The 24,369-nt window shown below is 36.2% G+C and overlaps 1 protein-coding gene across 3 annotated transcripts in view; it reads right to left on the bottom strand.

Moving 5' to 3' along the window:
- Positions 1–24,369, bottom strand: part of SCML2 (Scm polycomb group protein like 2) — a 141,553-nt gene that overhangs the window by 25,730 nt on the left and 91,454 nt on the right. For all 3 annotated transcript variants that reach the window (XM_043990866.1, XM_043990868.1, XM_043990867.1), the window contains 2 exons: positions 23,560–23,810; positions 7,405–7,540 (listed from right to left, as the gene is read on the bottom strand). In XM_043990866.1, the coding sequence (XP_043846801.1) occupies positions 7,405–7,540; positions 23,560–23,810 (387 nt within the window). The remainder of the gene's footprint in view (positions 1–7,404; positions 7,541–23,559; positions 23,811–24,369) is intronic.

Genomic DNA, 24,369 nt, shown 5'->3' with positions numbered 1-24,369 from the left:
TGTATTAACAATTGAGAGTCAGCTATATCCCCTCCCTATCCCTGAGGAACTTCTCTACATTCTGATTCTCACAGTTCTTTGAGTACAGGTTACTAAAAGATGATGTTGGGCTGGTCCTAATGAATGGGAAAAGAAGGAAATCTCCTGTCTTTCTCCTTCCCTCTACAACATTGTTTTGAATAGCCTTTTCTAGTCATCACATTTGTGCAAATGAATTTGTGATGGTGGATGGAATGTTCCTATATTGTATTTAAGCGTTTTAGGTAGATATCAATATAGAATCTTAATTTTTTTTTCAAGGAAGTTAATTAAATAGGGAAAATGTGTGGAAAGTTAGCAGGTTGCTTCCCTAGGATAAGACCCATTCCCCTACTTCTATAATGATTCCTGTTCCAAGGCCTAACCTCTTCTTTACCCACTCTCCCCACCCTAACACACAGGCAAACAGACTCTCTGTCTCTCTCTGTGTCTCTGTCTCTTTCTCTCTCAACAGTCATCCAGGACCTTCTCCAATGTTATGACAGCCCACACCAAGGAAAGGGGCAGCTAGGTGGCTCAGTAGATAAAACACTAGCCCTGGAGCCAGGAGGATGTGAGTTCAAATCTCATGGCAGACACTTACTAGCTGTGTGATCCTGGGCAAGTCACTTAACCCCAACTGCCTTAAACATCCAGGGTCATCTCCAGTCATCTTGAGATATATCTTGCCACTGGACCCAGATGACTCTGGAGGAGAGAGCAAGGCTGGTGATCTTACACAGCCCTACCTCACTTAAATCCAATTCACTGCAAGTCATGACATCACCCTAGTGTCACGGTCCTCTTCGAAAACGAAGGACATAGATATACACCAAGGGAAAAAAAAATCTTCCAACATCTTGTACTGTTGTATATCCCCCCCAACTCTTGAGCCTTCTCAAGCTGTCACATCTTAAAATTCCTATACCCTTTTTCCCATTTCTATTCTTGTTCCTACCTACGATAAAGAGAGACTCCTGGGACCTGTAACGATTGGAATGATGCCACCTGTTGTAGAAAAGCTCCGCCATGAGGAGAAGGCCTCTGAGGGCAAGCCATGCAGTCAAGGTCCTTGGCATCAGTAAAGTGACATTTGCTCATGGGTACTGTCTATCAAGGCTACCAGCCAATCAACTTGAGGAGCCTTCCATTTCTAGGAGGAAGACATGAAGTAGGAAACAGATGCTGGAGGAAGGGTTCTGTCTCTTTTGGTTCCTGACCTCGCCATGGTGGATCGGACGATGGAGTCTCTTAGAGAAATAGTTAGATTTTTACCTTTCTCTCTGATCCTAATGCTCTTTAATAAGTACTTAAAGACTTAAATACTCTTGCTAATGCTAATAATTTATTGGAAACCACTCATTAGATTTTAGATAGTATAGCTAGAATTTTAGCCCCTTACAGACCTCTCAGGACATATCAATAGACACTTGCCTTAAAGCGGAACCTCAAGAAAGAACTCTGAACACTTTTAATCATGTCCTTCTTTCCACAGACCTCTTTTCCAATAACTGATACTTTGCTAATTTAACTCCTGGATGATTACAATAGTTCATTCCTTATACTATCTCTCTACCCCAGTTATTCTGAACCAGCCAATGCAGAAACCTTGTTCTCCATTCTCAACTACCCTTACTCACAATTACTTCACACCAGACTCCTTAATTTCCAACTCCAGTTCTGTCTGCCTCTTCACTGTAACTTCTCAAATACCTGCTCCATAAATAACAAACTTTCTTTCATCTTAAATCTCTTCTCACCTTTTCCATCTTCCAGAATTCACTAAGACCTGATTCCCTCCTAATGACACTGCTGCCATCACACCCCTCTCCAATACTGGTAAAATTTTCACCAATATTCCAAATCACAAGTCACTGAGAGGGAGTCAGAAAACGCCTTGTTACCAAACACCACTTTCATTCTCTAGAACACTTACAAGGCACTCCTCCTCTCAGTTTCATATTAACCAAATTTGTCCCCGATCCAATCCTGGACATTGTATCAAGCCTAGAACATCCTCAATGAATTCAGTGCTCAGGGCTTAGTCTTGACCTCTAGCCCAATTCCTATGCTCAGATCTCTCTCGCACACACGTTCCCTCAAATACTCTAATCTCTCTCACCCACAAGTGTTCTGCTTCAGTGCTGATGAACTCTCAGATTCCTTTATCTGATCATACTCTTTCTTATCATTTCAATTTCCCCTGTGCCTGCTCTTTGTCCTCCTTCTGGCCTATAGTCATTCCAACCTTTGGTTCTTTCCCAGACCATTTACACCTGAACTGCCTATAATTACATTTATTATAACAAAATTGATCTGTATCAACAATCTGGAGGCAGCTATCTACCCTCCTTATCCCTGAGGAATTTCTCTACATTCTGGTTCTCACAGCGCTGACCTCATGGTGAACAAACTCAATTCTCCACTATCCTCTATTCTCTGCCTATTTAACAATTATGTTTTACCAAACTCTAACTCTAGATTAATTCTACTACTTGCTTCCTTTACTCCTATTAAAATGTTGCTAAAAGGCAGTGGAAGGAATCATGAAACCCTGAGGACTCAGTTCAATACAAATGTATGTTAACTAATCTTACTGGGCCCTAAATGTATCAAGGCATTCATTATATTCCTCCACAATCAGTTCACTATCTCATTTTCTACTGTAGCTGATCCAAAACTTCTCTTCTTGTCTCCTATACCACATACCCCTCTCCTCCTACCTGCTTGAGGACTTTCTCATTCTTCACTTTAAAAATTGAGGCCATTAGCCTAGAGCATCCTTGTCTCCCCTTTTACACATCTCAATCACTTAAACATTATCACATGCTATTTCCTCCAATTCCAGTCTCAAATAATGAGGTGGATCTTGCCAAAAGTTTGCCACCCTGAACACTATTCCCTCTAATCTTCTCCAGCAGGTTTTCCCCCATTATTATATTCACTTTCTCTTATCTTCAATCTCTCCCTTCCTACTGTCAGCTATAAACACGTCCATGTCTCCCCTCTCCTTAAAAAACAAACAAAAGCCCTATCAAATATCTATTCTAGTTATTGTCCCATATATCTCCTGCCCGTTCTCAGGTAAACTACATGAAAAAGCTTTACAGGAAGTATTCTGACATCTCAAATTCACTCAGCAACTTCACCCTCTCTGCCACATCATCATACTTCCTGACCCCCAACAAAAAACCAACAACAGGATAACAAAGAGAACCAGAAAGGTGTCACCATAGTTCACCATCCCACAGCCCCAGGCAAGACTTTAAAATCTTCAAAGAATTCAGGAAAAAAAAATAACAGTAAATCAAAGATCTCTGCAAAGAGGAGGAAAGTGGCAGTGTCTGTCCCCTGAAAATTCACTCTTTGATTTCTCCACATCAAAACACGCCAGTGGCAATCTGTCTCTCAACAAGTTAGTCGGTTGGTGAAAAAGCATTTTAGTGTCTAATATGTACAATTCACTGTGATAAGCATTAAGGATACAAAGAAAGGTAAAAGATAGTCCCAGCTTTGAAGAAGTCCACAGTCTAATGGAGGAGACAACATGCAAGCAACTATGTACAAACAGGATATATACAAGACAAATTAGCTATAATAAAGAGAGAGACGGTAACAGCATTAATATGGTGGAAAAGCTTCTCACAGAAGGTGGTTTTTTAGCTGAGACCTTAAGGAACCCAGGAAGGCCAAGGCAGAGCTGAGAAGGAAGAAAGTTGGAGTTGAAGCAACATATGGGGGACAGCCAGTAAAAATGCTCAAGAACTGGAAGATCAAGTGTCTTGTCTAAGAAACAAATAATACCAGTGCCACTGGATGGCACTGGCTATGGAGGAAGGCATGGAGTTTAGGAGTAATAAAAATGGAAAGGCAAGAAGGGATCAGCTTATGATGGGCTTTAAAAACAAAAGAGATTTTTCTATTTGATCCTAGAGGTAACAGGGAGCCAGTGGAGTTGACTAACAGGAGGGAGATATTGGCATGGTTGTACTTTAGGAAAACCACCTTGATACCTGAATAGAGGATGGACTGGAATGGGGAGAGACTTAAAGCAGGCCACGGCAATAGTCTAGGTATGAGGTGATGAGAGTCTATATGAGGACAGAAGGGGAAATATTGAATATGGAGGATGAAAGAGCGACAAGTTGAGGATGACACCTAGGTTGCAAGTATAGATGATTATGAAGATGACGATACCTTACTCAGTAACAGGGAACTTAAGAAAAAGGGAAGTGTTAGAGGCCAAAAAAGGGAGAAATTATTTAATTTTGTACATGCTGACTTTAAGATGTCTAGAAGACATTCAGTTTGAAATGTACAATAAACAGAGATATGTGATTATTAATCAGAGAAGAAGCTAGGATTAGACAAATAAATCTGGAAATCATCTGCATAGAGATGATAGCTGAAACCATGGGAGCTAACAAGATCACCAAATGAAACAGTAAAGAGGGAGAAGAGAAGATGGTATGGTCATTTTGGCTTAACCAGAGAGAGTGAGAGTGAGAGTGAGTGAGTGTGTGTGGGAGTGGGGGGTGGGGGAGGTGGTTGTTAACATATTCTGTGCGGCCTTAAAAGCTAAACAAAAGAGTTCCTATCTGAAAGGCAAAAGGAGGCTACATCATACTGTGTAGGAAAGTGACAATCAGATTTCTGCTTAAGTAAAATTACTTAGGGAAAAGTGTGTAGGATGGATTGGAGTGTACAGAGACTTGAGGCAGGGAGACCAATTAGGAGGCTGTTGCAATAATCTAAGCAAGAGGTGATAAGGGGCTAACCTTAGGGGAGAAAAGCTCAGATATGAAAAATGTTGTGAAGGTAAATATAGGTAGATTTCACAAATGGATGTGGAGTGAGAGTGAAGAAAAAAGGAAAATGCTGAGGTTATGAATTTGGTAGACTATAAGGATGGTGGTAGCTTTGACAGAAATATGGATGTTTAAAAGAAAGGAAGAAGAGAAACAAACAAACAAACAAAAAACCAATCCACAGCATGACTCTCCTCTAGCACAATGGATTTTGTAATTTCAAACTTCAAATATTCCACTGCCCCAATCTGCATCTAAAAGAAATGGGAAATCAGAGGGCCAAGCACTATTCTCCAGTGCAGCAGTATGTTATCTACTTTGGAACTTTCCTGGAGAAAAACCCCAGATTGGGGAATATGGAATATCTGGGGAGCAACAGTAGCAAGAGACTAGTATGATATCAACTAACACGGTTTTTGTTCAAGCCCAGACAGCCCAGAAGAATAAGGGCCTTAGGGGTCCCTAACACTATGTGGAAAGATAACAGAGAGAGCCCTGAAGATCCAACACATTGAACTTCGAAGATCTGGGGAGTGCCAAGTGCCAGGAAGTACAGATCAATGTAAGAACCTAGAAGACTGAGGGCAAAATCAAGCAGGGCCAACCACTCTACCCAAAAATGAAGGCTGAGATGGAGCCTGGCCCTGGCACAAAGACCAATTTAGCAACTAAAGCTAAAGAGATGATCAAAACAAAGGAAACATTACCCACTATCAAAAGTTATCATAAATCTAATTCCATAATAACTACAAGTAGACTGAAAAGAAAAAAACAGATATTTCAAAAGGACTGTATGAATACCAACAAGAAATGAAAAAATAGAATGAAAGCTCTTGAGGAAAGAACTGGAAGAAAACTATATAATTGAGAAGATCAAGTAATAAATTTTATCAAAGAAATGAGGGGGGCAGCTAGATGGCGCAGTGGATAGAGCCCTGGCCCTGGAGTCAGGAGTACCTGAGTTCAAATCTGGCCTCAGACACTTAACATTTACTAGCTGTGTGACCCTGGGCAAGTCACCTAACCCCAATTGCCTCACTTTAAAAAAAAAAATGCATTTCGGGGCAGCTAGGTGGCACCGGCCCTGGATTCAGAAAGACCTGAGTTCAAATACAGCCTCAGACTCTTGACACTTTACTAGCTGTGTGACCCTGGGCAAGTCACTTAACCCCAATTGCCTCACAAAAAAAGAAAGAAAGAAAGAAAGAAAGGAAGAAAGAAAGGAAGAAAGGAAGAAAGGAAGGAAGGAAGGAAGGAAGGAAGGAAGGAAGGAAGGAAGGAAGGAAGGAAGGAAGGAAGGAAGGAAGGAAGGAAGGAAGGAAGGAAGGAAGGAAGGAAGGAAGGAAGGAAGGAAGGAAGGAAGGAAGGAAGGAAGGAAGGAAGGAAGGAAGAAAGGAAGAAAGGAAGAAAGGAAGAAAGGAAGAAAGGAAGAAAGAAAGAAAGAAAGAAAGAAAGAAAGAAAGAAAGAAAGAAAGAAAGAAAGAAAGAAAGAAAGAAAGAAAGAAAGAAATGAAATCCTTGAAAACTTGAATAGAATAGAAATAAATTAATCCAGGAATCAATGAGAAATATTCAAACAAAATCAAGAGAGTAATAGATTAGAAATGCAAATTCACAGAAATGAAAGACAATCTAGAAGAGAAACAAAAACCAACAATAATAAAAAATATATATGCTCACTATGCAAATAAAACATGAAGATCTCAAAGAAAGGAGGTATAGAGACAACCTAAAGATGGTAGGTCTCCCAGAAGAACGTGACAGGACAAAAAACCTAAACACAATAAGGAAATAATAGAAGAGAAATTCCCAGATATTCTGAACATATAAAATTAAATTCTAATAAAAAGAATTCTCAGATTGCCTCCAAAAAAAACCAAAACAAAACCCTAACATTCCTGCTCCCCTTTCCTCCTCTGTTATTCCTTTCCCTTTAGGGTTTGTTTATCTATTCTTCTTTCCTGCCTTTATCCCACTATGTATTCTGATCCCTTCTTTTTCCCTCTCATTCAGGTAGACCTTCTCCTCCCTTTTAGCTAGTCCTATTAAAAATCATCCTTGTTGGGGGCAGCTAGGTGGTGCAGTGGATAAAGCACCAGCCTTGGATTCAGGAGTACCTGAGTTCAAATTCTGCCTCAGACACTTGACACTTACGAGCTGTGTGACCCTGGGCAAGTCACTTAACCCCCATTGCCCCACCACCTCCCCCCAAATCTTGTCTGTAAGATGAGGGGGAGAGGACCAGATGGTACCTAAGGACCCTTCCAGCTTTAAATCCCAGATCCCAGATCCCATGATCCTATGATCCTCTTGGGAAGCCTCCTTTCAGGCCCCATACCATTGATACACTGGGATATATCATCCCAATTTTATTCCTCAACATTAAGAACTTTTGTAAGTTAGAAAACATACTGTCAATTAGGGTTTCAAGTTAAGTGAATGTGAAAAATATTAAAACAAATTAGTTTAGATCTATTTTGAAACTACCTATTTCCCTTCACTTCAGAGACAGAGAAAATTAAAATTTAAAATAAAAAAGGGTACAAGATAAGCAATTCTATATACTTATTTTTTTTACCTGTAGATATAACTGCAGCAGTTGTCCCAGGAATACCAATTCCATCTTTAAGAATAACTGGATTACTATTGTTTAAATTGGGCAAATTAATATGAGTTGTGGATACAGGAGAACATGGCACTGCATGAATTTTTTTCTGTTAAAAGAAAAAGCAAATCACATGACCACAATGCTTTGGGGGAAAAATACTTTCTCTAAAATTTACCCCCCAAATAATTCTTTCCATCTTCAATATGTAAACTCTGATTTTTCTCTATCCTTACTATTACTTATGCTCTTATGCCTGCTCAAGAACTTTTCACTGTTCAGAAGTAGAAAACTAGCTACTTGGAAGCTTTTCTTTGAGCACTCCTTTGAAATGTTTCATAGAAAGACTCCTTTACAGGCAGTTATAGGAAGCATAATAGATGTAAATATTAGATTCAAACATTTATACCCACAATTTAGGTTTCTGTTACTGGTTTTCTTTTTGTTTTTAAATAAATCCTGATGTTTAAAAAAGATAACAGGCCTTGCTTCTCTTCTCTTTTGTTACAAAGATTAAATTCTTGAACCCTGAATTCTGCCCTGAGTCAGTTCTGGATGAGGAATTGAAAATTAGAATTCAGTTAGCATTCTACTCCAAGGTATGATTTTGACAATAACAAACAACACACATGAAAGTTTTAGAAAAGAGCAAACTGATAATAAGGAGCACAGCATGTCAGCACTTAAAAGGACTTCAGGCCATCTAGACCAACCTGTACAAGAACAAGAATCGGTAACATACACCAATGTTTCAGAACTTTGCTTAAAGATGTCTAGTAAGGGGGGGATCTACTCCACTTACATAACTCTCTAATTGACTTTTTCCTTATGTGGAACCAAAAATCTAATTTTCTATACCTATTACTACTGTTTCTGTTCCATGCAACTACTCAGTATCAGTCAGATCACCACTTCTCCCCGCTTTTTAAACAGAAACAAGTACTGTTTTGTAAATGGATTTTTTCATCTACTGATAAAATCATATGATATTTTTAAAATAGTAATTTGGATGTTTTCCAAATGCTGAAAGAGGCTTTAATTTCAAGTAAAAGTGTAGCCCGATCAGAGGTGTATTTTTTAAATTGTTTCCTCTGTTAATATTTTTGTTAAATGTTATTGTGTTAACATTCATTAGTGATAACGACCTATAGTTTTCTTTCCATGTAATATCTTTCCTTTACTCAGGAATCAAGATTATATTTGCTTATTAAAATGATTGGTTATAAAATGACTTCTTTCTCCATTTTTATAAATAATTTGTACAGTTTAAATTATTTTATTTCTAATATTTGATAAAATTATATTGTGAATCCATCTGCAATTGAGTTTTTCTTTCATGTTGGTACCTTACTTATGAAAGAATTTTAGAAGCATTAGAAATGACAAATCTCTACTGATAACTCAATGTGAGCAAAAATATATATTATGTATGTATACACACACAGATTATACATATTTGTAAGCTGCACATGGCACCATTATAGAAATTTATCATGTACAAGGTTATAAAAACCCTACAAATATAGAAAACAGAAATATTAAGCATATTTTTACTGACTGCTATTCTTTCTTTTTCTTTTTTTTTTTAGTAAGGCAACTGGGGTTAAGTGACTTGCCCAGGGTCACACAGCTAGTAAGTGTTAAGTGTCTGAGGCCGGATTTGAACTCAGGTACTCCTGACTCTAGGGCCGGTGCTCTATCCACTGCGCCACCTAGTTGCCCCAGTGATCGCTATTCTAATAAAAAATCATGTTTAAATAAAAGACCTTTGAACAAAGGTTTAAAATTAATTGAATTTGCTGAATATAAATTAACACTGGAGGGTCGAAAAACAAATGAAGCAACTAGACAATATACCAAAACTTCTGGGATGTAACTTGAGCAGTTCTAAGGCAAAAATTTATATCTTGCAACACTTTCATTACTAAAAGAAAGGTCAGAAAATTGTCCTCACAAATTTTTTTTTTGAAAAAATAAAGTAGCAAACAAAGAATTACAACCAAATGAGAAATTCTGAAAATCGACACGATTCACAAAAATAAAAACTTTTAAAAAATATTAAATTGAGTGGTGCAGTGGATAAAGCACCAGCCCTGGATTCCGGAATACATCAGTTCAAATTCGGCCTCAGACACTTGACACTTACTGGCTATGTGACCCTGGGCAAGTCACTTAACCCCCATTGCCCCGCCCCCTCCCAAATTAAATTGACAATAATACTAAGCTTAAAAAATGAATAAAACAAAAACAGCATCTGATTTTAAAAGAAAAAGTGTAAAGTCAAACTATCAGCATTAAAAAGTATATAAACAGTATATAAATGTTAGCTTTTATTATTATTGTCATTATCCTCATCTGATTTAGTTCTAAACATGCTAACTATATCAATATACAAGAAGATATTGTGGAAAATAAGCAAAGGCAACAAAGAAAACAATTACTTTTGTAAATGACATGGTGATCTGTCTAGAAAACCTTAAAGAGTCAACTAAAAAGTAAATGAAACAATATATTCAACCAATTTGCAGGATACAAACCAAACCCATACAAGAATCATTTTTTATATCTCAAAAAACAACAAAATAAAAGCCAGAAGAGATAAAGAAATTCCATTAAAAATAATCTCAGAATTTCCAAAATATTTAGGAATAGACTTACCATGACATAAGTATACAATAAATAGAACTACAAAACTCATTTTAGGGGCAGCTAGGTGGCGCAGTGGATAAAGCACTGGCATTGGATTCAGGAGGACCTGAGTTCAAATCCAGCCTCAGACACTTGACACTTAACTAGCTGTGTGACCCTGGGCAAGTCACTTAACCCTCATTGTCCCGCGCAGCAAAACAAAACTCATTTTAAAGGAATAAAGAAAGGCTTAACTATTGGAGACTTGTGAACTGGCCATGGCTAAACTATGTCAATATGACAAATATGGTAATCCTACTAAAATTAATTTACTGGGGGGCAGATAGGTGGCACAGTGGATAAAGCACTGGTCCTGGATTCCAGAGGACCTGAATTCAAATTTAGCCTCAGACACTTGACATTTACTAGCTGTGTGACCCTGGATAAGTCACTTAACTCTCATTGCCCCACAATAAAATTAAATGATTTACTTATTTAGTGTCATAGCAAATAATGAAAGGATTATATACTTTAGAGCCCTAGGAAAAACAGTAACACAATTCATCTTAAGAAATAAAAGCGGGGCAGCTAGGTGGCACAGTATATAAAGCACCGGCCCTGGATTCAAGAGGATCTGAGTTCAAATCCACCTCAGACATCTGACACTTACTAGCTGTGTAACCCTGGGCAAGTCACTTAACCCCAACTGCCTCAACCAAAAAGAAAAAGAAAAAGAAAAAGAAAAAAAAAGAAATAAAAGCTCAAGAAATTTAAGGCAAATAAGGGACTAGAAATGTCAAACTTCAAAATATGCTACAAAACAGTTATCAAAACTATTTGGTATTAGTTTAAAAAAATGACAGGTCAATCAGTTGAAGAGATGAGTTAAATACCATACGGAAATCTATGAATATAGTAGTTTCATGTTAGATAAACTTCAAAACCCTAACTACACGGGTAAAACCCCACTGTTTATAAAAACTTCAGGAAAAACTAGAAAGCACTCTAAATGAAATTAGGTTAAGACCATATGCCTAACAACAAATAGATATAGTACTTAGATATTAAAGTTTACATTGCCAATAAATCAGAGGAACAAGGAATAAAATATCTTTCCAAGCTAGAGGAAGATTTTATGACCAAAAAAAAAAAAAAAAGACAGAGTATTAGGAAAGATAAAATGGAAAATTCTCATTGCATAAAATTTTAAAACTTTTGCAACCAAAAAACTCCAAGCAACTAAAATTAGAAAGGAAACAGTTAAGTAGGAGAAAAAGGTTTGGATAAAATTTCTTTGATTACATTAAGTAACTCAAATATAAGAGCCATTTCTCAAAGGTTAAAAGATATAAATACAGCTGTCAAAATAAGAAATCCATGCTAAGAACAACCAAATAACAAAATGCTCCAAATCATGAGTAGAAAAATTCAAATTAAAAACAGACTGAACGGGGCAGCTAGGTGGCGCAGTGGATAGAGCACCGGCCCTGGAGTCAGGAGTACCTGAGTTCAAATCCAGCCTCAGATACTTAACACTTACTAGCTGTGTGACCCTGGGCAAGTCACTTAAACCCCAATTGTCTCACTAAAAAAAAAAACAACAAAAAACCCCCACCAGATTGAATTTCACATCAATCATATTAGCAAAGATGACTAGTTAAGGAAATGATCATTTTGGTGAGGGATATAGGATAATAAGCACAATAATGCACTGCTGGCAGAGGTATGAATGAGTCTAGTCTGTCTGGAAAGCAATTTGGAACTCAAAAAGACAGTAAACTATGCATACACTTTGACCTACTTATCCTACTACTACATCAATACCCCCAAAGAAATCAGAAAAGGAAATGGATCCACATATTCAAAAATATTTATAGCAATTCTTCTTGTTACAGCAAAGAAATGAAAACAAACAAAAAACGATGGCTTCAACATTGAGTGTTGATCTACTGTGATGGACTATATTCTTCTCACCAATGCAATGGTACAGAAGAGTTCCAGGGAACTCATGATAGAAGAGGATCTCCAAATCCAAGGAAAAAAAAAAAAAGAACTGTGGAGTATAGATGCTGAATGAACCATACTATTTCTTTTGTTTTTGGTGGTGCTGGTTTTTTTTCTATTTTGAGGTTTTTCATCATTGCTCTGATTTTTTCTCTTATAACAAGACTAATGCAGAAATAGGATTAATGTTATTATGTGTATATATATATGTGTGTGTGTGTGTGTGTGTGTGTAGATATATCTATATGTATATAGATATATAGATATAACCTATATCAGATTACCTGCTGTCTAGGGGAGAGGGGAGGGAGGGAGAAAAATCTGAAATTGTAAAGCTTGTATAAACAAAAGTTGAGAACTATCTTTACGTGTAACGGAAAAAATAAAATACCTTATATGTTTTTTTAAAAAAAAGATGGCCAACGATTAAGGACTGTCTGAACAAGTTTTGGGATATTAATATAAAGTAATATTATTTCCCTATTAAGACATGATGAAATGGATGGTTTGAGAGAAGCTTGGGAAGCTCCATATGAACATGTGAAGTAGAGTGAAGTGAGCAAAACCAGAACAATTAAATCAACAACATTGTAAAGAAAAACACTGAAAGACTTAAGAAAGCTGATCAAAATAATGACCTACCAATAACAACCAACCAATATTTCTAGAGTTCCCCACCTCCTAACAAACATGTGATGGAATGAAGGTGAAGAATGAGAGATATATTTTTAAATATTATCAATGTGGGAGTTAGTCTGCTTGAATAATCATGTTACAAGGTGGTTTTTTTCCTTTTTCTTTTTTCCCAATGAGGGGAAAAGTAGTTAAGAGTAGAACTAGAAATTGATTGCCAGAAAGAAAAAAAAAAAAGGTTATTAAAGAATTTATATATACACCTACACCCACACCCACACACGTATGTGAGTATGTGGGTGTGGGTGTATGTGTGTGTATTCTGGAGACCAATTTGAAACTATGACCAAAGAGCTGTAAGACTACATATCTTTTGATCCAGCAATGCTGCTAATAGGACTATACCCCCAAGAGATCAAAGGAAAACGAAAAGGACGCATAGGTACAAAAACAGTTCTTTTTCAAAAAAAAATTACTGGTTTCTTGGTGATAAGCATTTTTTATTTAAAGTTTTGAGTTCCAAATTCTGTCCCTCTTTCCCTCCCTTCCCTCCCCACTCCCTGAGGTGGTAAGCAATCAGATATTGGTTATACGAGTGCACTTATGTAAAACATTTCTATGTAAGTCATTTTGTATAAGAAGACTCGAATAAAGAAAAAAATTTAAGAAAGTGAAAAAGAACATGCTTCAATTCTTTCTCTGGAGGTGGATAGTATGCTTCATCATTAGTCCTTTAGGATTGTCTAGGCTCATTGTATTGCTGAGAACAGCTAAGTTATTCAGAGTTCTTTGTTGAACAATGTTGCTGTCACTGTGCACAACGTTCTCCTGGTTCTGCTCACTTCACTATACAACAGTTCATATGAGTCTTTCTAGGTTGTTCTGATAGGTGTGAGGTGATACCTCAGAGTTGTTTTAATTTACATTTCTCTGATCAATAGTGATTTAGAGGGGGCAGCTAGGTGGCACAGTGGATAAAGCACCAGTCCTGGATTCAGGAGGACCTGAGTTCAAATCTGGCCTCAGCCACTTGGCACTTACTAGCTGTGTGACCCTGGGCAAGTCACTTAACCCTCACTGCCCCCACCCCCCCAAAAAAAAAAGTGATTCAGAGCATTTTTTTCATGACTATAGCTTTGATTTCTTTGTATGAAAACAGCTGAATTTAAGAGGATAGAGACACATTTTATTAAGAACCTATTCTCTTATGTGGCAGCATAACAAATAAATAGGATTGCCCTCTGAGTCAAGAAGGTTTGGGTTAATAAACCTGTCAGGGTCCCAGACAATAAGTGCCTACAACTTTAAGTTGCAGACCAGGTATATATCTGCAATGGCACAGGGAGATGCCTCTCTAGAAATTTCTTATACCAAAAAAGGTATAAACCCCAGAGGTCCAAACCCTACCATCCTTCTCCTTTTTATAGAAGGAGAGGAAAAAGTAGAAATAGAAAGAATTCATCAGTCCTCTCCTGAAAGAAACCCCCAAACAAAAACTCCCAGAAACATTACAGCCAAAACCCAAAGCTTCCACATGAAATAAAAATACTACAAGAAGCCAGAAAGAAAGAACTCAAGCACTGAAAAGCCACAGTAAAAGTCACACACAATTTAATAGCTACCACCATAATGATGCAGAGAGCTTAGAATATGATATTCCAGAAAGAAAAAAGTTCTAGGCTTACAGTCAAGAATAACTTATCCAGCAAAACTAAGTATAATCAAACCGGAAGAAAAATGAATTTTTATGAAATAGAGGACTTCCAAGCATTCCATATGAAAAAAACCAAAGTTGTATAAAACCTCTGAAGTTCAAGCATGAGGGTTAAGAGAAACATACAAAGGTGAATGTGAGGCAACAATAATAAGGGACTCGATAAGTATTAATTGCTAACATTCTAATATGGGGGGATGATACATTTGTCCCTTCTGAATGCTATCATCACTGGGGATCTTAGAGGGAATCTAACTAGACAGAAGGCCTAGAAATCTTTCTCTTATGTCCAGATGATCATAGGAGAAGAATGAAAAGGGAGGAGAAGAGAAATACATCAAGAAAGGATGGGAAGGATTGGGCGGGGGGGTGTTAAAGAAATTGTTTTATATAATCAGAGCACGCAAAGTAGACATCTATACAAAGAGGGAAGAGAAGGTTGTGGGGAAGATTGAGCTTTGAATCTCACTCTCATCTGAACTGTTCAATGGAGGGAAGAAAACATATACATACATGCAGAATTCAGTACAGAAATACATTTCACTCAACAGGGAAAAGGAAAAATAAACGGAAGGGTAGATTAAAAGAGGCATCAGTACTAAGCAAAATAGTAACTAAGGATGTACAAAAATGGTAAATTTTTTGAGGGGGCAAAGAACAGTAATTTCATAAGGTGCATAGCAACTGGTGAATGACCAAACAAGTTATGGTATGTAAATGTGTTAGAATACTACTGTGCTTCAAAAAATGATGAAGGGATGGTTTTGGAAAAACCTGAGGAAACTTATGAACTGATGTAGAATTAAGTGAACAGATCCAGGAAAACAATTTATACAATGACAACAATATGGGAAAGGCAAACAACTTTGAAAGAATTAAGGACTCTCATCAACATAATGACAAACCATGATTTCAGAGGACTAATGATGAAATACACTACCGACTGGCAAATAACTGGAAATTGAGGAGATGTCCATCAAACTGGAGAACAACTGAACAAGTTGTGGTATATGAATGGAATACTATTGTGCTATATGGAATGATAAGCAGGATGATTTCAGAAAGTCCTAGACAGACTTACAGGAACTGATGGTGAGTGAAGTGAGCAGAAGCAGGTAAACGCTATACACAGTAACAGCATCATTGTACAACAATCAACCATGACAGATTTAGTTCTTCTCAGGATTACAATGATCAAAGACAATTCCAAAAGACTCATGATGAAAAATGCTATTCACATCCAAAGAAAAGAACTGATGTATTCTGAATGTAGATCAAAGCATATTATTTTTTAAAAAGTAAACAGCTAAACAAAATACCCACCTCCTGATAGGTGAAGGACTTAAGAGTCTTTTGGATATGGGCAATGCTGAAATTTGTTTTGCTTGATTATACATATTTGTAACAAGGTTTTTGTTTTTTCTTTCATTCTCAATTGGGCAGAGAAGGCATTTTTTCAGATTGAAAAAAATTAGCTTCACATTTTCTGTATTCAGATGCTATGCCATTTGACATGTATATTAAGTATTTCTATTAATTTATTGTCTGATGGATTTCAGCATACCATATTTTCTCTTGATCAAGTCTACTTCTGCTGCTGCTTTGTCTGAGAGATCACACTTTTTTGAGTTTAGCTGAAACATAGCAAGTTTTACTCCAGCCTCTTATTATAAGTGTCTGGGAATACTTATGCTTCAAGTAAACAATGAATGCATGTTAGAATCTTTCTAATCCATGTTGCTATCTACTTCCATTCTATACATGAGCCCCTACCATTCCCATTTACAATCATTGTTTTTTCTTCAATCCATTAGTATATTTTTTCTCATTCTTTGCAGTCCTCCCCAACTCAGCCTAGAAAAAAGTAATGTGTCCCCTTACCAGTGAGCTAAACTTGATGCAATATGCTTGTTTCCCTGTCCCTCTTCTTTTTCCCTCATCAAGACTCCAATAACAAGTTTTTGCCCTTTTTTCCCTCCCCTTATTACTACCTACTTTCCAGAGCTTATTAGACTACATTTATGGTTAATACTTCCCTTAATCAACTCTCTCTCTTATTTCTAATCTGTACTCCTTTGCTTGGTTTACTTGAAAGTGAGGTTCAACTATCACCTACTCCCCCTCCCAAACCTTCTCTTTGTTAGTATAGTCTACCTCAATGTTGTGTTAAGTTCTCACAGCCTTCTAGCCTCCTTCTCTCCCCTTATTTTTCCTAGTCATCAAAACATAAACCATTCCCAGACCCTGTCCTTTTTGACTCCTTCAATAACCCCTGATATTAGGGGTCTACAGGGTAATGGGGCAGTCCCCTCATGTGTAAAAATGGAGATTATAGTAATAGTCCCTACCTTCCATGGTAGTTGTGAGGATAAAACAAAGTATTTGTAAAGTGCTTTTTGCGAACAGTAAAGCACTATGAATGCTAGTAGCAGCAGCAGTAGTATCTTATATTAGAATGTAAATAGTTCATCCTTTTATTCCTTAGGATTGCTCATCCATATTACTTTATTTGAATTTTCTCTTGATTTTCATGTTTGCTTTTCAAAATTTCTCCCCACATCTGGCCTTTTCATGAGAATGCTTGGAAGTCCTCTATTTCATTAAAATTCAATTTTTCCTCTGAAGATTACACTCAGTTTTCCAGGGTGTTAATCTTAGCTGTCAGTCTCTATCTTTTGCCTTTTGAAACACGATGCTAAAACTCTCCACTGTTTTACATGGTACCTGCTAAATTATGTGTAATCTTGACTGTGGCTCCTTAGTATTTTAACTCTATCCTTCTGGATGTTGACAATCTTTTTTCTTTTACCTTGAAGCTATAATATTCTTAGGATTTCTTGTTTGGGATTTCTTTCAGGAAGCAACTAATAAATTCTTTCCAGTTTCACTCTGACTTCTATAATGATGCTACACCTTTCTTTCATTAATTCCTGGAAATATGTTCAGCCTCTCTTTTTGGTTGTGGCTTTCCAGTAGTCCAATCGTCCTTAAATCCCCTCCTTCTTGATGCATCAGCTATTTTTCATATGAGATACATTAAATTTTCTTCTATCAGTGTGGTCACTTGACTTTCATTTCAATTTTTCTTGTGTCACGGAGTCATTTACTTCGGTTTGTTCCACCCTAATTTTCAAGGAATCTGTGTTACTTAGCTAATGTTTTTGTACCTCTTTTATTAAAACTGCTGTTTTTCTTCCACAGCTCTCATTCATCTTCCAAACCTTTCCTCTGACTCTCTCATATCATTTAAAAAATAATTTTTTAAAACTCTTGCTTACTTTTTCCAGAAATTCTAACTTAACTTTTGTCTTACCTGAATTTTTCTTTTAAGTTTTGCATATAGATGATTTGGAGTCATCCCTTCTGTTTGTGCCATGAACACTGCGGTGTTATCTGCAGGTTCAGACAAAAAGAACTATGAGTTCCCTTTTACTTTGAGCTTCTTGCCCTGGTTACCCTACTATGGGCTCCAGAGCAGGCTGAGGGGCAGAAGGCCCTGCTCCTCTCCAGAAGTTAGAATAACATAGTTGCTGCTCCCTTGCTCCTACTCCTTGCCCAGGAACAAGTCACTCCACCCTTCTCTGGGTGGAGTTCTGTTCTTCAGTTTATGATGGATCTGCAAAACTGCTCTGGGGTAAGAGTGACAGATTCCAGCTGTCTACTCTTCAGCTCCCTTCACAGGGTTCAGGCCTCTCTGAAGTGGGTATAGGATCTTTTCTTGTCCAACTGCACATATCAGGGTTCCATTTGGTCCCCATGTAGGAAGACTCCACATGACAACCTCCTGGCTACTCCTCATTTGCAGGGTCAGAAAATCAGTCTCCCTGTGCTAACTTGGGCTAGAAAAATGACTCACTGATTTTTCCTTGGATTTCTCAATCAACACAGTGAATTTGGCGAGTTTTCTAAATCTTTGTGGAGTATGTGCACATGTGTGTGCATGTGTATGAAAGATTAGCTGTATTGCTTCCTAGTATTCTGCCATCTTGCTGGTCTCTCTGATAACATTAATTCTTTTGATCATCAGATCTGACATCACATCTTCTTTGAGACATAATTAAGGAATTGGATATCTTCCCCTTGACCTTTGGTGAGATTTTATTATGAAAATGCAAAAGTACAACTTCTGACAAATAGAAATGAATCTGAACTGTAATGAAAACCATATTAATAATAAAACAATATTAGTAAAAGCTCATATGTATATAATGCTTCATGGTTGGCAAAGTATCTTACATATATCTCATTTTACCCACAAAAACCTAGGATGTAGGTTCTATTACTATCCCCATTTTACAGAGGAAATTAAAGTAAAAGGTTAAATGACTTGTCTAGGATCACACAATTAATGAGGATAGATTTTAATCCAGGCTCAGTGCTCTACATACTTGCATCATATCAAAAATTTTGAGAGCAATGTGGTATAGAATATGTGCAGGGGTTTTTTAATTCACAAAATAATCTAGGGGGTTAAAAAGGCTGATTCCTTGCTGAAAGTCTTCTTTTTGTCTTTTGGTTTTTATCCTAATTATTTCCCCATAATGATCACACCACCACCATCATTTACAGAATCCTCCCTTTGTAACTAAGAAAAATATCAAAGTAAAGCCAACTAGGTGGGCTGGTAGATGGCACACTGGATAGAATACTGGGCCTATTGTCAGGAAGACTCACCTTCCCGAGTTCAAATCTGGTCTCAGACATTTACTAGCTGTGTGATCCTGGATTAATCCAGTTAGTCTCAGTTTCCTCATCTGGAGAAGGAAATAGCAAAACTGTATCTCTCTCCCAAGAAAACCCCAAGTGGGGTCAAGAAGAGTTGAATATAACTAAAAATGACTGAACTACAAAGCCAACTAAATGTAGTGACCAATTCTGAAGGTATAAAATTCTTTATCTATAGCTCCCCACCTTACCATTTAAGAAAAGAAGAATATTTTGTCAGTAGTTCTCACAGCACAGTGCTTGTCTTCAAATACAAGGTAATTTGGGGGGTAGGTATGAACAGCTGAAGGGTTTAAAAAAGACCTCATTTTGGAGGTAATGTCTGAGATGAACTTTTTCTGTTTTTTGTTTTTTTCAATCTTAGCAGTATTCTATTTTTTCCAGTTACATGTGAAGATAATTTTCAACATTTGCTTTTATAAGATTTTGAGTTCCACATTTTCTCCCTCCATCCCTTCCCTCCCCAAGACATCAAGCAATCTGATATAGGTTATATATGTACAATCACATTAAACATATTTCTGTATTAGTCATGTTGTGAAAGAAGAATCAGAACAAAAAGGAAAACCCTCAAAAAAGAAAAAACAACAACAAAAAGTAAAAATAGAATGGTTCAATTTGTATTCAGATTCCACAGGTCTTTTGCTGGATGCAGAGAGCATTTTCCATCATGAGTTCTTTGGAATTGTCTTGGATCATCGTGTTGCTGAGAAGAGCCAAGTCTATTACAGCTGATCATCACACAATGTTGCTGTTACTGTGTACAATGTTATCCTGGTTCTGTTCAATTCACTCAGCATCAGTTCACTTAACTCTTTCCAGGTTTTTTTTAAAATCTGACTGTTCATGATTTCTTATAGGACAATAGTATTCTATTACATTTGAGATGAGCTTTGAAGGAAAAAAGGTCACAGGTCAAGTATAGCATCATAATATGTAAGAGCTGGAAGAGATCCCAGAGGTAAAAATCAGCCTTCATTCTATCTTCTAATCTTCCCAGTCTTTTCTCATATTATTCTTCCTTCACATAGTCTATTTCAAGAGTATGGCCTAAGTGTTCCCAAGACACAACAGTGTGTATCCCAGCTTCTTGATGCACATGTGGTCCTTTCCATGAAACTCCTCATCCCTTCTCTCCTGAAGAAATCCTTTTTTCAAGAACTGCTCAGATTCCCCCTTATGTTTTAGCATTCTTTCATTCGTGAAATTAACTTGTAGATATTTTGTGTTTAGTTACTTATGTATGTTGTGTCCCTATCATAGAATACAAACTTTTTAAAAGCAAAGCCTATTTTATTTTTGCCATTGTACTACCAGCACCTAGCACAACCCTTTGCACACAGAAGACACTTTTGCTGAATTGAATGGAAAATGCCTATGATCTGAAGAATTCTTGTTATATTACAAGCCATTTATTGGAAATGGCATAGAAATTGGCATAATCATTGTATAGTATACAAGTGCCAGATTTGAAGGGAATGTTTCAATTCCTGGCTCCCACGTTTATTGGCTTTATGACTGATCAAATGCTTTCACAAGGCTGGGCCTAAAAGGTTATTTAAAAAATGAGGATAGTGCAGTGGATAGAGCACCAGCCCTAGAGTCAGGAGGACCTGAGCTCAAATCCGGCCTCAGACACTTAACACTTACTAGCTGTGTGACCCTGGGCAAGTCACTTAACCCCAATTGCCTCGCAAAAAAAAAAAAAAAAAAGAGGATAACACTACTTGGACAGTATACTTCAAGGAGCTTTTGTAAAAAAAAAAAAATTCTTCATAAACATTCAAACTATAGAAATGTGCTTATTTTAAAGGCCACTGGAGGGCAAGAGAGTGCACAGGGCACTGGACAGAAAGCTGACTTCCTTTGTGTGATCCTGGGACAAGTCACATCACCTTTGCCTGTTCCTCACCTGTAAATTGGGGATAACAGCATCCAGAGTTGTGGGACTAAAATTAAATATTTATAAAACACTTTGCAAATCTCAAATGAGATTTTTATTGATCTTAAATTATTATTAATGAACTGGAAAAGCTGTGAGGGAGAACCTGTGATTCTATGAAAAGGCCCAAGCATGATATCTGGGGTAGCCCATCATTTAGGCATGATGATCCACAGAAAGTGAACTATAACTCCTTTCATTAAAATGACTGTTTAAGTAAAGGCATCTGAAATTCTTTTAGTCTAAGTAGTTACTTCCTGATGAAGGAAAATAAATGATTACTAAGCACTAACTAAATGGAAACAAAGAATAGAGAAACAGCAGCTCTATGCTAGCTTTTATGTTAAAAATCTGATGTATTTTTAGAATGACATATGATTCTAAAAATAAGAACAAAGACAGAAGACTGGAAAATTAAGGGAAGGCATGTGAGAGTTAAATATCTCTGAAAAACGAAGATAAATACATTTACAAGCTATTAATATAAGGTGATTAATAATAAGACAATTGTACTTTCTAAAACATTTTCATAATTCCCAGAATGTCAAACTATAAAATCTACCCTCTGATATCAGGCCCACAAGGAATTTGTTATAAAAGTTACTTTATAATTCTGATTTTTTTGTCTCCCACCAAAATAAAAGTTTCAAGGTGATTTTTCCCCACATTATTATGCAGGATCTATCAAGAAGGCTTCCCTCACTTTTTACTTCTTTACTTCAGTCTTTTCTCCTATATGGTAAAGACTAAAAAATAAAAGTGGCCCATATTTTACATTGTTGTTTGTTGATAAAATGGGTATAATGAAAATCAGAACAGACTAACTAATAGCATACAACCAATATAGAATATTCTCCTAGGCATTTGTCTATTGAAACTTATTTCAAAGTACTTTATAACAGTTCAACTACAGAAACTTTTAAAAATTTTGCTAACATTTGTTTTCTCGTGCTTTTAAAGACATTATCTTCTGTGTCTCCCAACTATATTTTTTTCTTTTAAAATGTAAATTCTTAAAAAAAAACTCTACTCCCCCTCATTAGTAAATAGACAGATAAACAGAAAGAAAGAAAGACAAACATATATGTGCAACAGACAGATATGCCTCGCCAGGGCATAATGAGTTTGAGGGAATTTAGCAAATATAATTCCTGTATAACATAGAAATATCTAAATTTACACTTTAAGATTACACTCAAAATTAACTTTTAAAAAAACTGCAATGTAAGACAGATCAGATTAAATGAAATCATAGCCATCCTCAAATACCTGTTAGACAATATGGATAATTTCTACCTCCCCAATTAAGAGATTTAGACATACATAATTTTCCTTTAATTCTTCAACTTGTAATAAAAGAAATAATAGGCTACTTTGTATCTATATACCTTTATGTAAGTTCATTATCATGTCTAAATCCTCAAAAATTGCTGCATGATAGTGGTTCCTAACTAGGGCTCTCCAGTAAATTAAGCAAGGCCCTTGAATCTATGAGAACCAATAATTGTCATACTGATCTTTATTCAGCTCCAACAAAATGTTCAATATAATAAAGCTGCAAGTCTTTTCATATTTATAAGTATTACTATTTTTTCTATATATTGGTGCTGTGATTTTAAAAATATAAAAGCATTTAAAAGCATTACTGAATTTACAATAGCTTTCTGTAATTTTCTCAATACACTACTAATAATACAACTACTGTCATATCAATGATACTCTGAAAACAAAAGATTTAAATTAAGAAGGGATCCTCATATTTGAAAAAGCTGGGAACCACTGTAGTATGTCAGTCCCCTACTTTAAAAAAAACAAAAACAAAAAAAATCCCTAAAAACCTCACATCAAATCTCTGAGACACAAGTACAAAGTTGGATACATTCATCCTAGCTTCTAAATTAGACTTGCAATAGCTGACAAAACAAAAGAACTTTGCATGCTTATTGTATATGTTTTTATCTATTAAGAAACGTGGCACAAAAAATTAGAATCATAATTCTGTATTGTTTCTCTCCTTCAAGTTGCTATGTCACATTACATTCCCCACAAAGGCTACTTTTTTTTGCTTAGCATTATTAGCTTGATGAAAATATTCTTGGATATTTCTAAATAAAACAAGAATCTTGCACAATAAAATCAAGTTCCCATTTAAATTTTATATTGTATAAATTCTACATTTTTAAAAAATGTTAGACTTTTAGCATAAATTTATAAAATAGTTTTAAAAGGTGTTGGTTTTAAAAGAAAATACACCCACACACAACTTTTAGTGTGGTTTTTAATAAGTCAAATAAACACTGTTTACAGTTTTACTTAACTTTGCTGCAAAAAAGACTACCAATACGGATGGCATATGAGTAAATAAGAAATCACCTAAATTATTAAAAGACTTATACTGCAGATAATCTAGACGGCATGTTACAAACAATAAGCCACTATTAAAAACTGCAATATAAATTAAAGAGCAGTAGGTATAACTAACCTTTCTTCCTGGTTTTAGGCCTTTTTTTCTTGTTTTGAGATTTTCAGTGTGAGAGATGTTTTTTGTCAGGGAAACATTTTTAGGAGACCTGCCCTTCTTGGGGACTGAAGTCTGTCCAGGTGGTTTAGCCCGACCTGGTTTCTTGCCCCGCTGTGCTGGTATTGGAGCAGTTTTCTGTGGAGACTGCATTGAACGCCGGGTCACTTTGGAAGGGGAAGATTGTGTTTTTGCACTACTCTTTGTAATGGAAACTGAGAAAAAAATACAAACAAAAATAAAACAATATGAATGCCAGATTTTTAAGGCATTTTACCTAATTTTGACTAGATAAGTATTTTGCGCAAATGGACTTCAGTTGCTTTTGAAACAGAACACTTAAAATAAAATCAATTTTCAAAACTATAGTCTATTAAACCCAGAAAACACAAGTCTAATTTTCTACAATATTTAATATATTTACAAGTTTAAAAAAAATGAAACTTTCAAGCTATAGTAAAAATGTCCATCAACTCACCTTCTGAATGCCTTCCATATTCTCCCTTGCTAATGATGAAAAACATCTTTACTTCATGTAATATACTCACATACAAATATTATTTTGCTCATCACTAGAATCAAACAGAGTAAGCTGCCACATGGATTAGGTACACAGTAATGTCCTATTCTTGAATAAAAAACTTCATACGATTCTCAAAGCACAAATACTCAAAACCTTAAATCTATACCTAATCACAAATGTAGCTCACTATTTCAGGTTGAATAATTGTGTTGTTCCTTGAACCATGATTATCATTTCTTTATGAAACATTT

Source organism: Dromiciops gliroides, chromosome 3 (assembly GCF_019393635.1).
Source record: "Dromiciops gliroides isolate mDroGli1 chromosome 3, mDroGli1.pri, whole genome shotgun sequence".
NCBI classification, from domain to species: domain Eukaryota; kingdom Metazoa; phylum Chordata; class Mammalia; order Microbiotheria; family Microbiotheriidae; genus Dromiciops; species Dromiciops gliroides.
The sequence above is the reverse complement of the archived record's forward strand: the minus strand, read 5'-3'. Positions and strand labels throughout refer to the sequence as shown.